Here is a 13,819-nt window from a genome sequence, read left to right on the forward strand (position 1 = left end):
TTTCGGTCCGCTTCCTTGTCTGAGCCGCTCTTCTAGTCGTTTGAATCTCGAAAATAGCCAAGGATGCCCCGTGGGATGGAATCGCAATCGAAAATTGAACGAGGGGCACATTATCCCCCGACTCCCATCTCATCACCCCTCATCGCCACGTCAGCCTCAGGTGATCATCATTTAGGCCATCCATGTGTGCATCTCGCACCCCCGTCAGCTTCTTAGTGCCAAGATAAGGCTACGAGAACTGTGAGAACGATGAACAATGAACCAGCATGGTATCCCTGCTGTTCAAAAGCCGTGTGTGTATAACACTATTCCGTGGCCTACCAAGACCCCGCAGTGAAATTTCGTAGTCATGAGTCAGTTTCATGAGCCTAATCCACAATTCATAGTTAATGTTTTGAAAGTAACCAAAAAATTATGAAAATAGCCGGACTCAAGAGGGGTTTTGAGCGGGGAGGTCGCCGTAGCGGGGTCCAAGTTCGGCCACAAGCGCCAACTCGCCCACAGCCCCCACTAAGGCTGACATCTTGGGGGTTGAACAGTCTGTACATCGTGTAATCCTCTCCTCCGACCCTCTATTTACTTGTCTTTCTCCTGTGGCGTGCATAACAAGCTTGCTAAACCAGTGCAATCAACAGTACCGTACCACAAGATCTAACACTGGGAGCATGCAGCAACACGGGGCAAGAACTTTCATTATTTACGCGACTTGACACGCTAGCCTGATGGTGCAGGTTTTCTTATGCTTATCCGGTTAGTCTCCTGCAGCAGGGCTGTTAGCCCCTTAGCCTCTGAGAGAACTTCCCGTGGTGGAGAGGTGGCGAAATCCTCAAAGTGCGAATAGCAAAATCCGAGAACAGTCGAGGGTCGGCCCATGTGGGTAATCTTCCATTTGAGGTGTCATAGAATGCGAATGTAGCTAGACTGCACGCTTTTGAAGATATCAGTCACTGGACAGGTTTGATTCTTACGAGAGCACGATTGCTTTGTGGGCTCCATCTTGAAGCTATTTACAGAAAGTCTGATTGCATGCCTTGTGGATAACCATGATCTATAAGTGGACGCGACTCATCGCCTTAGCCTGGCTCTGGTCAAAGATTCAGTAATGACTTTCCGTTCCAAACTTTGTGTCCTCATCCCACAAAAAATAATACAGTATCTTAAATTGCCAAGTCGGTATAAACGCCGCTAGGTAAGTATCTAGACCAAGGTTGGCCTTTTGGGTTGCGCTATGGTCTTCACTGGGAACTTATCGTACTCCTCCGAACCCTTTTTCGCTGTAAAGGAATTGAAGCACCACTTTGTTGTTTCAGGCTTACTTCATACATGGTTACCGAGTAGGTATTTGTTTGGAATTTAACCCATGAAGGCCGGGCACATAAAAAGTATTTCACTCCTTGGGAAGTGAAACTGGCGATCGTGTTTAATTATTCCGCGTATCGTTAATACAACTCTCTTAACCGACAAGAAAAGTACCAATTCGCTCAGTATGGCTCAGATTACGAGCTAATTCGAGATCTACAAAACTCTGTAGAGATTGTTGAGTATTCACGTCCCTCAAATCGGCATAGGGAATCCCTGCATTCAACCTCGACGTTAGCGTTTGGCGTTCACCCATGTGCTTCGCTAAGAAATTAACTTTAATCTAATCGCTGCACATCCAAGCCGGGGTCACGGCCCGATTATTGCGTGGTGGATAATTCAGAACGTTACATCTTAGAAGCGCTCATGCTTACACCCATGCCAACGCTAACCACCGTGCACTTTGCAGTAGTACTCAACCTAACTCTAAGCATACTTCATTAAAGTTGAAGCACACGGTCGGCACGCCGTGGCCTATGTTCTTCGGATATCTGTCGTGGTTCCGGACATGCTTGGGCCATCCTCATGTGTAGATACGGTGGGACGGGGGAGGAACAAGTCGGTCATCGGACGGCATGGATAGAGATGGGACGTGAAATCGGAACAAAATTAAGGCACTCGGGCGCGGCATCTCTCTGTTGTACCGGTGCCCCTTACTAACTGCCGATCTCCGGTCCTTTGGGCTAATTTTGATGTACCAGCGGGCTTTTAGATTGCTAGAATCAAATATTCATCATTTTTATACATCATTTACGTGTCTATTCAAGCTATATCCGAATATCTGAGCCTCAGGGGCCGAGTTATAGAGTTCCTGCCTTTGATCGTACGGATGGGATGATCTATCCAGCACAACCTCGGCAGATGATTCGGTCTCTGCTCGCCACCTCGCTTCTAGTAGTCTATTCGGCACCAATGAGTCAATGATCCGCCACCAAATTTCGTGGGTCTTTGATCAGTAATTCGTGCCTCACATCTCTCGAGAATTATAGCTGCTTGAGTGGTTCCGGAAATCGGCGACCATGCGTTATGGTATAGAGAGGCGGACTTCGGCCTGATGCCTTGCTGATTCTGGTCATCCTAGCCGAATCCATCCGACTCTCTAGACCTCTTACCATACGTCTGTCAGCCTGTCAAGTGGGCAGCAATTTTGCCAAGAACGTTGTCTATTGCCCAAGTTTACTAAGATTATTTGTTTTTAAATTGACACAAAAAACGACTGGTCGACCCGGGAGCTTTCGAAGGTTGCTTGAGCGAACTTGGGCTAGCTAGCGGAACATACCAAAACTCTTGGCACATGGCGAGCGCTAAGAATGTGGACATGCTCACGCATGACCCTCACTCGCTAAGTTTCTAGGTTTAGGCATGTGTCGGGACTGTCCGTCCATATTTGCGGGTCAAGACCAGTATTCAGCTATAGTAGGTATGTTGGAGCTCTCAGCTGCTGACATTCTACTAGTCGTTGTGCTATTAGTGATAAAATAGTTCAAGAACGGTAGACATGACCTAGGTCATCTTCGTTTTACGGCATTTTGAATGAATACATACGGAGGTATATTGAATGGCTTCAAAGATTAGCGGTTCGAATGCGTCAAGGACCCGAGCTTAACAAAAAGCCTCGTGAACGAAGTTTAAGATGAATATGAGCTCTCGGGCCGAAATTGAACAAGCAGCCCTGTCCGAGAAAGCCCCTTGTCCGAGGGAGCAACCAGCCAAAGCGAGATGGACTTGGCAGTCGAGAACGGGTCTAGCGGTTTGTGGGGGCGGACCCGTGTAGAATTAAGCACGGAGAGACACTCCGCGCTTGGCTTCACGCACAGTGCGCTTCTTGCGCAGCCGAGTGGAAGAGCTTCGATTCGGGACCATTAGGGACCAAAGACATCAGAATAATAATCTAGGCCGGTCGAGTTGAATGAATTGTTCAACATAATCATGAAGATGTAAGGACACCTAAACCTCGTAGGAATGATGGCTTTCTAGAATGGGGAACGCGGGCATGAGATGAAACGGGCATTCCCTCGTGCACTAACCCGAATTGAGCCAGGATTCTAATCAACACAAAGTGAAATGCTGGAATCATTTCCCATTATGAAATACATTGGTAGCCCGAGGAGGAAATATTATAGGGGTGCCCACTGCCCTGTGGTACCGAACCAATCATTCTCTAGAGTTCATAGCTTCCGCGGGAGGTAGGGCCGATACCCCAGAAACCATGTCCTGATTCTTTTTGGACGATCCTCGACTCCTGTCTGTGACCTGGAGATGTCTGGACTCACTGGGGAATCCCCCGATTCCAATCAGGATACGGAGCTGCTCGTGCACGCCACACCCCAGGGTCTCTAGGTGCTGACGGGATCCGGGGTCACAAGGTTGTAGGGTCTCCGCAAGACCCCAAATTTGATTAGCCTCCGCCTAGAGATTGGACCCTGTCAGATTGGTTTTCAAACCGATTGCGTGGTATATAAGTCTCATGTTTCCCCACCGTCTACAGAGCCTTATACCGTGTATCACTTCGCAAACCGGAATCACCATTGGCCCAGCCGGAGGTATCCGCTGCACACTAAACAATCATGTCGGAGAAACAGGCCCCCGAGGAAGTCCATGGCATCTCGACTGCCGTCGAGGATACTGCTCACGTTATTCCGGGGTATGGTGAAACGGCTAAGATTGCTGGCGCGAAGACCAAGGAGGTTCACAATGTGAGCTTGGGCATCCCTCCCTTTGAAGCTATTTAGGATCTGACCGAACGTAGGCCGAATTGTTCGCAGCTATCGAGGAGACCAAGATTGAGCGATGGAGCAAGAATTCGATCCACCTCTATTGTGAGTATTCGGAAAACGACTAGTCCACTTTATGCAACAACAAGATAACAAGTATCTAACATTTTGCAACTTCCCCAGTCTGCATCTTTGTCGCCTTCCTCTGCGCCTGCGCCAACGGTTATGATGGTACGTCTACACAACCTTCTTTTAATACCGAGCTTGAACCGAGCTCCAATTAGATGGGAATTTGAATGTGGATTGAAGAGCGAGACTCTAACAACAAACAGGCTCGCTGATGGGATCCGTCCTCGCCATGGACCAGTACCAGAATGTATTCCACACCGGTCTGACCGGTGAGAAGGTCTCGGTCGTTACCTCGCTCTACACAGTGTGAGTTCCAATCTTGCAACTACTATTCCAAGAGCTTATTGCACTTTCCAACCCATTTTCAGTATCTGTGACTCACAATTCTGGTTTTTTTATTAGTGGCTCCATTGTTGCAACCCCAGTTAGTGCGGTTATCTCCGATAAACTGGGTCGCCGAAAGTGTATGTTTACCGGTGCATGGATTATCATTATCGGCTCGATTATCATCGCATCTGGAAAGACTCTGGCTCAATTCGTTGTCGGTCGTTTCATCCTCGGTGTTGGCATTCAAGTTATGGTCGTGTCTGCGCCCGCCTACGCTGTTGAGATTGCTCCACCCCACTGGCGTGGCCGTGCCGTCGGTCAGTATATCTCTTCTCCTGCTGTTATTGAAACGAACCCTGTCATTTTCAGCCTCAAATACTGATGATAACTAGGTTTCTACAACTGCGGTTGGTTTGGAGGCAGTATTCCCGCCGCTCTGATCACTTACGGTACCAACTTCATGACTACTGACTGGCAGTGGCGTATTCCCTTCATTTGCCAGTGCTTCGCTTGTGTTCTGGTCATTTTCTCTGTGTGGTTCATTCCCGAGTCACCCCGTTGGCTGCTCGCTCAAGGCCGAGAGGAGGAGGCAACTGCTTTCTTGGTCAAGTACCACGGTAACGGTGACCCCAGCGCTCGTCTCGTTCGCCTGGAAATTGAGGAGATGAAGGAGGGTATTCGCATTGACGGTATTGACAAGAGATGGTGGGATTGTAAGTCGTGCCCTGATCCCGATTTCAACCCATTCTAGGATTTCAGGAAACTGATTGAAAATCAACAGACCGTCCTTTCGTCACAACTCACAGCGGTCGCTGGCGCTTCGCCCAAGTCATCATGATCTCCGTGTTTGGCCAGTGGTCCGGCAACGGTCTCGGTTACTTCAACTCGACCATCTTCAACATTCTCGGATACAAGTCCAGCTCTACCCAGCTGCTGCTGAACATTGTCAACTCGATTGTGTCTGCCGTTGGCGCAGGTATTGCTGTCTGCTTGACTGACAAGATGCCTCGTCGTCCAGTCCTCATCTACGGAACTTTGGGTGAGTTCCTAGTCCTGTGTATATTGCCTGCTCGATCTTTCAGCTAACCAACCTTGAAAATAGCCTGTGCTATTACTATGGCCATCAACGCCGCCGTCTCCCTCCCCATTGCTCAGACCGGAACCATTAGCAAGACTAAGGGTCAGGCTGCCTTGGCGTTCTACTACCTCTTCAACGTCGTGTTCTCCTTCACCTACACTCCTCTGCAGGGTGTCGTCCCCGCTGAAGCTCTGGAGACTACCACTCGTGCCAAGGGTCTTGCCCTGTCTGGCTTCATGGTCAGCTCCATCAGTTTCATCAGTCAGTTCGCCTCTCCCATCGGTCTTGGCAACATTTCCACCAACTACTTCTGGATCTTCGTCGGTTGGGATCTCCTCGAGGTCGTGTTCTGGTGGCTGTTCTGGTATGTCTATCATTTTATATCCCCTGGCACTATTTTTGCCTGATGCTATAAAAAAGAAATCATCTGAATACTAACTTTTACTGGTTCAGTGTCGAGTCCCAAGGCCGTACCCTCGAGGAGCTGGAGTGGGTCTACCAGCAGCCCAACCCCGTCAAGGCTTCTCTCAGCCTGGACAAGGTCGTTGTGCAGCAGGATGGCACTGTCACTGAGAAGATTGATGCCGATGCGTAATCTCAAAATTATTCGTTCACATTGAATCGAACACTTTGAGTACGAGGCCTCAGTTGCGAGGAGCTCTTGCGGCGGGGAGAGTGCTGAAGGGAATTGATTGTCAGGGTACTTTGTCATAATTGTTCTAATATTTAACTTCCTACAACAATTCACATTATACCACGGGGTGAACTATATTCACTTACTAGTGTTATTTCATTAGCTGATTCTACGTGAGACAGACTGTAAGATTCTCTTCCCATGCGACTCAACCAAGCTAAAGAAGCGACCTAGTATATCAAGACCTAAATATTACTACCAGGAATTGTTTCTACTTTGAAAACTAAATACAAGTCGCAGTGAAATAGTGCTCTTGTGATTGAAGATTGTCTCTTGACTAAATTCTTTTGTCCTACCAATTGCCTCGGTGCTTCCAGGAGCTCACACCACCATCAACAAGTAGGTCCTGTCCAGTTGTCCAAGTGCTTGCAGCGAGATAAAGGATAGCTGGCTTGAGTTCATCAGGCTCACCCACCCTTCCAAACATTGACTCCTGGTTGAACTGCTTCAGAAGGTCTGGGAAAGTTTTTTCAACCTGTCTCATCATGTCGGTTCGGGTGGAGCCAGGGGAGAGGAATTCACTCGGATTCCATACTGTGCCAGCTCCATGGCAAAGGGCTTTACAAGGCCACGAACTGCCGCCTTGGATACGGTGTAGCAACTAATTTGCTGAGCCATCGTGCTGATATGCGTCGCAACAGATGAGATTAAGATGATAGAGCCAATTAGAGGAGCATCCTGTGGTTTCGGCTTGTCAATTTTCTCCCACTTTCTAACCATAGCATTGGCACATGCCTGGGCAACGAGGAAAGAGCCCACGAACTATATTAATCGAGTAAGCTTAAGTTCGGTGAACACAGAAGCTGTTACTTACATTGGCATTGAATATGGAGCTCAAATCTTTGTCGGAAGTAGTGAGGAAGGGCTCGTCAGTAACCACACCAGCGGCGTTAATGCTGAGGACAAGGATTAGTCTTTGAGTCAGAGAGAACTTTACTGATAGCTTACTTGACGTCCACACTGCCAAACTCTTTTTCGATGGTTTCAACGACCTGGTTTACTTGCTCTCTTGAGGTAACGTCAACCTTGTACGCTTCCAGTTTTACGGAGTGTTTCATAGCCAGAGTCTGCAGGGAGCCGAGTTGAGGAGTACCGATGTCCAGAATGGTGATGTTCGCACCGGCTTCAGCAAGCGCTTCAGCGAAAGCGAAGCCCAACCCACGCGCCCCGCCGGTAATAACGGCAGTGTTGCCCTTGAGTGAAAACTTGGGCTCGTCAGTATAGATAAAAAAAGCAATTTGCAAAGAATTAGCTTACTTGATCCATGCTGAAATCGTGAGAGACTTTGTACGCGTCGTTGCGACCTTAGGGATCTAGGCTGGGACTTGACCATATTTATAAGTTAAATATAGTGTCAAGAACTATTAAAGCACGCTTTGGGACCAGTGGTTGCCTTATTCCGATAGAGAATTTTGGTAACCGTCATCTCCGTTTCATTCTTCAAACCTGCTGTAGCGGAACATTTCCCCAAAAGGAAATCCGCGAATCGCGTACAGATGAAGCCCAAGTACTGTCTGGTTACGCAGGGGGATGTTTCTGCACACTTCTCGGGGAAACTACCAACATGGGATTAACATGCCAAATTGGCATAAGTTCCGAAAGAGGAAGATCTCTAGCATCCGGAATCTTGATTTGTCTAGATGGGCTGCTCTATATATCTTCCCCAGCTAGAGGAGCGAGTCATAGTCCTCAAAAATCTGAGAACTGGCCGCTATATTTCTTTAAATTATTTCCCCCCACCACCTGCGTGAATCATTCATCTCGTCATGGCTCCAAAAACCATCCGATGGGAAATTCTCGGTAAGGTTGACGTATCCAACTTCCGGGCAGATTGATCTAATTGGAGTACAGTTAGCTACTGGAGGAATCGCCCAGACGTTTACAAAGGACCTCCTGATCGATCCCGCAACCCGCGGTATTCATACCATCAAACATATTCTGGTTGACGCGGCTAGTTCTTCAGGCGTTTCGCGCGCCCAAGAGTTTCTGAGCAGCGTTGGAGCTTTGAATGCAAAGGCATACGGCTGTTGCCCCTTTAGGAAGGGAACACCGCTGCCAGGTTTGGTCGGCTTCACAACAACAGGCGAGATTGTCTGGATACATCACGGAAGGCATGCATGTGTAGAGTTCAATATCGCAATGCTTTATTTCTTTTCCAGGTGTGACTGTTACGAGGAGCTCAGGATAAAATATCGAGATATAAATGAATTCTAGTACCGACCAAAATTTGTCCCTCTACTACAGTACATTATTGATCGATCTTCGTCTCTACAAGGAGAAGAAAGGCTTCCAATATAATGATTGTCACTCTTATTCCTCCTACATAAGGCTATTAGCTCTCGGGGTCATACTTTCCCCTGTGGTCCGTTACTTGTTGGATCCGAAAGGGCTATGACAGAACCCAACAGCCTTCATCGCAGGCATCACACACTTGTGGAGAGCATGGCACAACATTCAATGGGAACATTACGCCGCGGTAGATGCGGCACACAGAAAATTGGGAGCCCATGTTCGAATTGCACCAAATCACCCCTCTATTCTCGACCCGAGGGCACATCAACAGATATACGGACATGGAGCCAACATGCGTAAAGCCGAGTGGTATGATGCGGCTGCTGGGCCTCATCGAAACCTCGCTGATGCGCGCGACAAGGTGGAGCATCAAGCGAAACGCAAGATGTTTGCGCACACTTTTGCGGCCAAGACAGTCGTTGCTTTTGAACCGGTGCTACGCGAGAATCTGTCATCTTCATGGGTCTTCTCGACCGACATGAAAAAGATCATAAAATAGTCAACATGTGCCGCGTTTTGAATTATATGTTGACCGATCTTTTGGCCAACTCCTCTACGGGCATAAACTCGGCTGTTTTGACCGTGGGAATGACATGCTCGATGCCGAGTCTCGAGAGGGGAAAATCTACCGCGTTCCATTCATTGACTCACTCCTTAACGCGACGATGATTAACAATCTCCTTGCTATCTTTTCACACATTCTGCCCGTTGCCAAAAGATTAGCAAAGCACCACTCGTACAAGAAGAAAGGAGTGGATTGGGAGAACATTGTGTACCACAACACGAAGAAGCGAATGGCCAACCCGGATCCTGAAGACGATCTTTTCACGCGTATGCTGCAGGATAACAAAGGCCAGGCGTTGAATGTGCCTTTTGGCGAAATTATGTCCGAATGCTCCTCGATGATGAATGCCGGAACCGAAACAACGACAGCGGCAATGACCAACACTATCTTCCTACTCTATACCCACCCAGTGGTGCTCCAAAAGCTGCGCGAGGAGATTGACTCTGCAGCCCCCAGAAACGAAATCCCTGCGTACGACGTTATGTCGAGGTTGCCATACCTTCGTGCTTGTATTGAAGAGCCACTCCGTGTTCGCCCGGCTAGCTCTTTTGGTCTCCCACGAATAGTCCCAGCTGGTGGGAGAGAGATCGCAGGAAAGTTCGTTCAGGAAGGAGTGATAGTTTCGGTACCAACATACTCGCTTCTACGAGATGAGAATGTCTTCAAGAATGCCACCCAGTATAACGCCGATCGCTGGCTTACTGAGGATGCGGGAGAGAAGAAGAAGATGATGACCAATCATTTGCCCTTTAGCACTGGTCCTCGTGCCTGTATTGGCCGCAACATTGCGTATTTTGAGCAAACTGTGGTGATTGCTACAATTTTCAAGTTCTTTGATTGTAAGGTCGAGGAAGGATTTCAACTCGAGACACAGGAAAGATTCAACTCCAACCCCGGCGACCTTCCTATGGAGGTCACTCGTCGAGCTTCCTGATAATTTTTACAGAAGTTCCATTGCCTCTGCTCTTTTTTGCCCTGTTAGTCTTTGATTGGGTCTTCTGATAGGAGAATGCCGCTGTCGCACCAAAGCGGCAAATAGTCTTGACTTTGTTCAAAACAATATTCCTATTGTCCATTCGTACGGTGCTCTTTGGTTCCGTTCCCCGTTATAAGCACACACATCACCTCGTGAAGTGTGTATTGAGAAGGCGGCTTTAAGGTCATATGACGTGAAGACAGTTTCCTCGCCACGACCACTCAGCGTAGATAATGCCCAAACTCAATGAGACCAGTCAGCAAGTCAAGACTGAGAAGGCTGTATGTATAGTTACTTGACCCTCATGGTAGCTAGAATCAAAGTTCTCTTAAGCGGTTCGCTGTGGGCCCCCCGTGCCCTCATTCGTCTCGATTATGCCTTTCCCTCGTTCTTTTAGCACCAAAGGGCAATCGAATCATCATACACTCTGCTAGGAATGGTGGGAGGATGACTTTTCAAGGGCCATAGAACCATCAAGATCGAAATAATTAGGTCATAGTAAGAAATGGCAAAATTTGCCAGTGCTAACGGCCACCATGGGGACTCGACATCATTCTGGCGGTGTACTACTAGGCCGCCAAGTTCGCGGTACACAATGGCCAAGTCGCTCAGATCCTGTGGGCCCCAGTGAACTTTTGCCTCCTAGCCGATCATCGACAATCAAATGAACCTTAGCATCGAGTGACAGGTCTGAGACTTGAACATGTCACTGCAGAACATCCGGTAGACTCGATAGCTGTCTAATAGGATAGGCGAATTGGCATCTCGACCGCATTCACGATTGACCAGCAGTGTGCAGGGGTACTCGCGATCCTCGTACACGCTACTCCCGCCCCGAGTACTAAAGCGACCAGCCACTGCCACGCTGGCAGTCCGTGCTTTTTTTCACCCCCCGGATCTTTCGTCCTTAGGCTCTCTCTGGTTAACCTGGTCCTCGGAAACCTTTCTGTATTTAACCAGTGAGCTGGCACGGCGCCAATTGGGCGCTCAAATGAGGCGACGACCGGAATCCTGGTCATGAGCCGCTGCCACGTAGCGCGCCATCGGAAATTGGGATTGTTTCGTTTATTACAGTACACTTATACCATAAGGCGATTCACTCGCTGAATTACTCATGCATGGCTGCTGCAAGACAACGCAGCAATCGCTTGATTGCGCCTAGACACACCAACCTAAGATTGGGGCGAAAAAGAGGCTGGGAAATGGATTTGGGTACAGTACGAAGTACAATCGACCACAAAGTACATCGCTTGGGAGTTCATCAGCTACACTAGGAAGTTGATTTTGGTAAACTAGAGTCTCAATTTGAAGATTCAAGGTCCAACGCAGAATAATGCTGCCGTGTGTTCATGTTACTCGTGAAATTCGTCGCTGGTGGGACTACTTCGAGGAACGGGCGCGACTAGTAATGATAATTACCCTACTGTATCTGCTGTATCTATACACAGCAAAAGTAGTCTCCATTAGTGACTCTTTCGACTCTATATTTGGTCATGATATTACGACAGTACGATACTACGAATTCTATCACTCTTCTAGCTGCCCGAATCCAGCCCGCCCCGGTATCTCGCTCCCATGCGTCATATCAGGGGGAAATCCGTGCAGAGGCTTCGTCCTTGCGTGCGGTCAATATTCATTTAAAGAAAAAAGCACAGGCTTTTTTCGCTAAATCGACCCCCTAGCCATTGTCTCGCGAGTCTATGTCGCTGTGAACCTGCTGCTGGCGATTGTCTTAGACTAACTCCAACTCCCCCGTCCCGAAGCTGTTCAGATTGTGCCTGCGATTCTTCCCCGCACAATCAGATTGTGCGTTGGCAACGAGCATCGCCGGCCTCGCGCCTCCCTATCGAGCGTACCACACGATGCGTCGAGCCTGCCTCCTAATAAACCACGAGTGCCCCCTTTTCCCTGCCTCCGACCGTGCCTTGCGTTGTTAGCTGTTGCGCAACTGCTGCGATACATCCGATCCGAGTGGTTGAACCGAGGATAGCGCCCACCGATCTACAGAACACTCAACGCGGTCTGTATTTGGTCATATTTCACGGTTGATTTGAGGAGGTCTCGTGGTGGAGTGAAAGGCTTGTCAAAGCTGGAAGGAAAATATACCCATCGAGGCTGGGGCCCTGAAAGAAGACAGTTCTGTGGTTCCTCGTGCTTTCTCCTGGACCTCGCTGCAGGACAGAATTTCGCTAGCTCGGGAAAAGGTGCGTGAATTGTGTGCGCTCAAGCCTTGCACCTTGAGATCAGTCAGATCAGTTTCTTTGAGATCTACCGAAGCGCCGAGATCGCTCGAGGTCGATTGGTTCGCGGGGGAGGTACGCGCCTCGGAGTATGCTGCAGCCGCTGCGTTTGAAGGCCGTTTGAAGTTCTTTGGTATCGTTTGCGCGCGCTAGTAAGGTGAGTTTCCCTTTATTGCTTCTCTTTCTTTGTTTATTCGCCTCGCTTTCTGTGACCTGCTTTCTTCCCTTTTTTTTCTTTTCTCCATGATTCCTACGAGTCCCAGGTGCAACATTCTCCCCTTCTATGAACTTGATTTTCTGTTTGGATGATAGCCTCGAAAAACATGCATAACCAAGACCAACCAAAAATGGATCTTGACCATATGGCTGACCTGTCTGACCTGGATGATTCAGATTGTCCAGCTATCGATTTATGGATGGCCTCCTCCGAGGTGGATCAGAAGGCCTTGGGCAATTTCGCGGCCGGGACAGCCCTCGAAAACCCATGCTTGTCGGCCATGCTCTATAGAGTACTCGGGGTGTCGGTGATGCTTTCGAAGAAACTCATTCGTGCCCGCCGCCTCCGTCGATTAGATGTCACACGCGAAACAAAATCGCTTCAGCTCTACCACCACATTATATGGCTGTCGCGTGAAGGCCTAGTCATCTTGGAACATTACGTCTTACCTATGGTAACCGCATTTGTCGAATTGAAGGTGCTATCATACAAACTCCGCGCCTCGTTCTATCACATTTTCGTGCTCTTTTACAACCGGCCCGTCATCATACCACCCGATGCCGAGCCGCCAGCCGAAATGAAGCGCGACTCGATCTATAATCCGGATTCGTTGACAGCGCTGGATGGATTGGCGGCTAAACAAGGCAAGAAAACATCTCGGCCTCCGGGTTTAGCACCGGTCCAACCGCCACAAACGGCTACTTCATTCCTCCTTCCCCCCCTGGACTATACGACTACCGCCACAGCATGTTTCAATCACGCCGCCATGCTCGCAGACAAACTACTTCCAGGCTCACACCCCCTCCGTCTCTCCGTCAAGATGGAGTATGCCGCATACCTCTATGACTGCCTACAAGACCCAATCGCGTCGCGCCGCCTCGCAAAACGCGCCATTGCGGATGTATACAACGCTCAAGAAGGCATGGACGACGAAAGCTTCGAAGATGCTGCCGAGATCGTCGGTGTGCTAGGCAAGATGGTCAAGCGCGGCGGAAAGTCTGGCAGCAGTACAGCTGGAAGCACCGTTTCTCGAGGCGACCAATCTCAAAGCCGGAGTAGTCGCAGTCCATCACATCTGGATATCAGTGTCCCAACTACCGTCTCCCCTATCCCTGTCACCAAGCCTACACCCGTCCCTTCGAGCGGTGCCGTCACAGAGCCTGCGGTACCGAGCGCGAATATGATGAATCCGATTTAATGTCGCATGAGGAGTTATGATATAGAAAAG

The 13,819-nt window shown here is 49.0% G+C and overlaps 4 protein-coding genes across 4 annotated transcripts; 3 read left to right on the forward strand and 1 right to left on the reverse strand.

Moving 5' to 3' along the window:
• Positions 1 to 3,926: 3,926 nt before the first annotated feature.
• N7496_011278 (uncharacterized protein) lies at positions 3,927 to 6,202 on the forward strand (the record flags this gene model as incomplete). The annotated part of the gene is made up of 9 exons (XM_056704191.1): positions 3,927 to 4,055; positions 4,109 to 4,178; positions 4,257 to 4,304; positions 4,406 to 4,508; positions 4,605 to 4,846; positions 4,922 to 5,242; positions 5,311 to 5,568; positions 5,632 to 5,971; positions 6,061 to 6,202. The coding sequence occupies 9 exons, from the start codon at positions 3,927 to 3,929 to the stop codon at positions 6,200 to 6,202; spliced, it is 1,653 nt and encodes a 550-aa protein (XP_056550151.1).
• A 391-nt stretch (positions 6,203 to 6,593) lies between these two features.
• Positions 6,594 to 7,567, reverse strand: N7496_011279 (uncharacterized protein; the record flags this gene model as incomplete). The annotated part of the gene is made up of 5 exons (XM_056704192.1): positions 6,594 to 6,776; positions 6,824 to 7,063; positions 7,116 to 7,197; positions 7,250 to 7,506; positions 7,559 to 7,567. 5 exons carry the CDS (start codon positions 7,565 to 7,567, stop codon positions 6,594 to 6,596), a joined length of 771 nt encoding a protein of 256 aa, XP_056550152.1.
• Positions 7,568 to 8,885: 1,318 nt separating this feature from the next.
• Positions 8,886 to 10,092, forward strand: N7496_011280 (uncharacterized protein; the record flags this gene model as incomplete). Its single annotated transcript, XM_056704193.1, has 2 exons — positions 8,886 to 9,043; positions 9,093 to 10,092. 2 exons carry the CDS (start codon positions 8,886 to 8,888, stop codon positions 10,090 to 10,092), a joined length of 1,158 nt encoding a protein of 385 aa, XP_056550153.1.
• Positions 10,093 to 12,721: 2,629 nt separating this feature from the next.
• erg27 lies at positions 12,722 to 13,789 on the forward strand (the record flags this gene model as incomplete). The annotated part of the gene is made up of 1 exon (XM_056704194.1): positions 12,722 to 13,789. One exon carries the CDS (start codon positions 12,722 to 12,724, stop codon positions 13,787 to 13,789), a length of 1,068 nt encoding a protein of 355 aa, XP_056550154.1.
• Positions 13,790 to 13,819: the final 30 nt, after the last annotated feature.

Source organism: Penicillium cataractarum, assembly GCF_028827025.1.
Source record: "Penicillium cataractarum strain IBT 29864 chromosome Unknown utg000009l, whole genome shotgun sequence".
Lineage (NCBI taxonomy): Eukaryota > Fungi > Ascomycota > Eurotiomycetes > Eurotiales > Aspergillaceae > Penicillium > Penicillium cataractarum.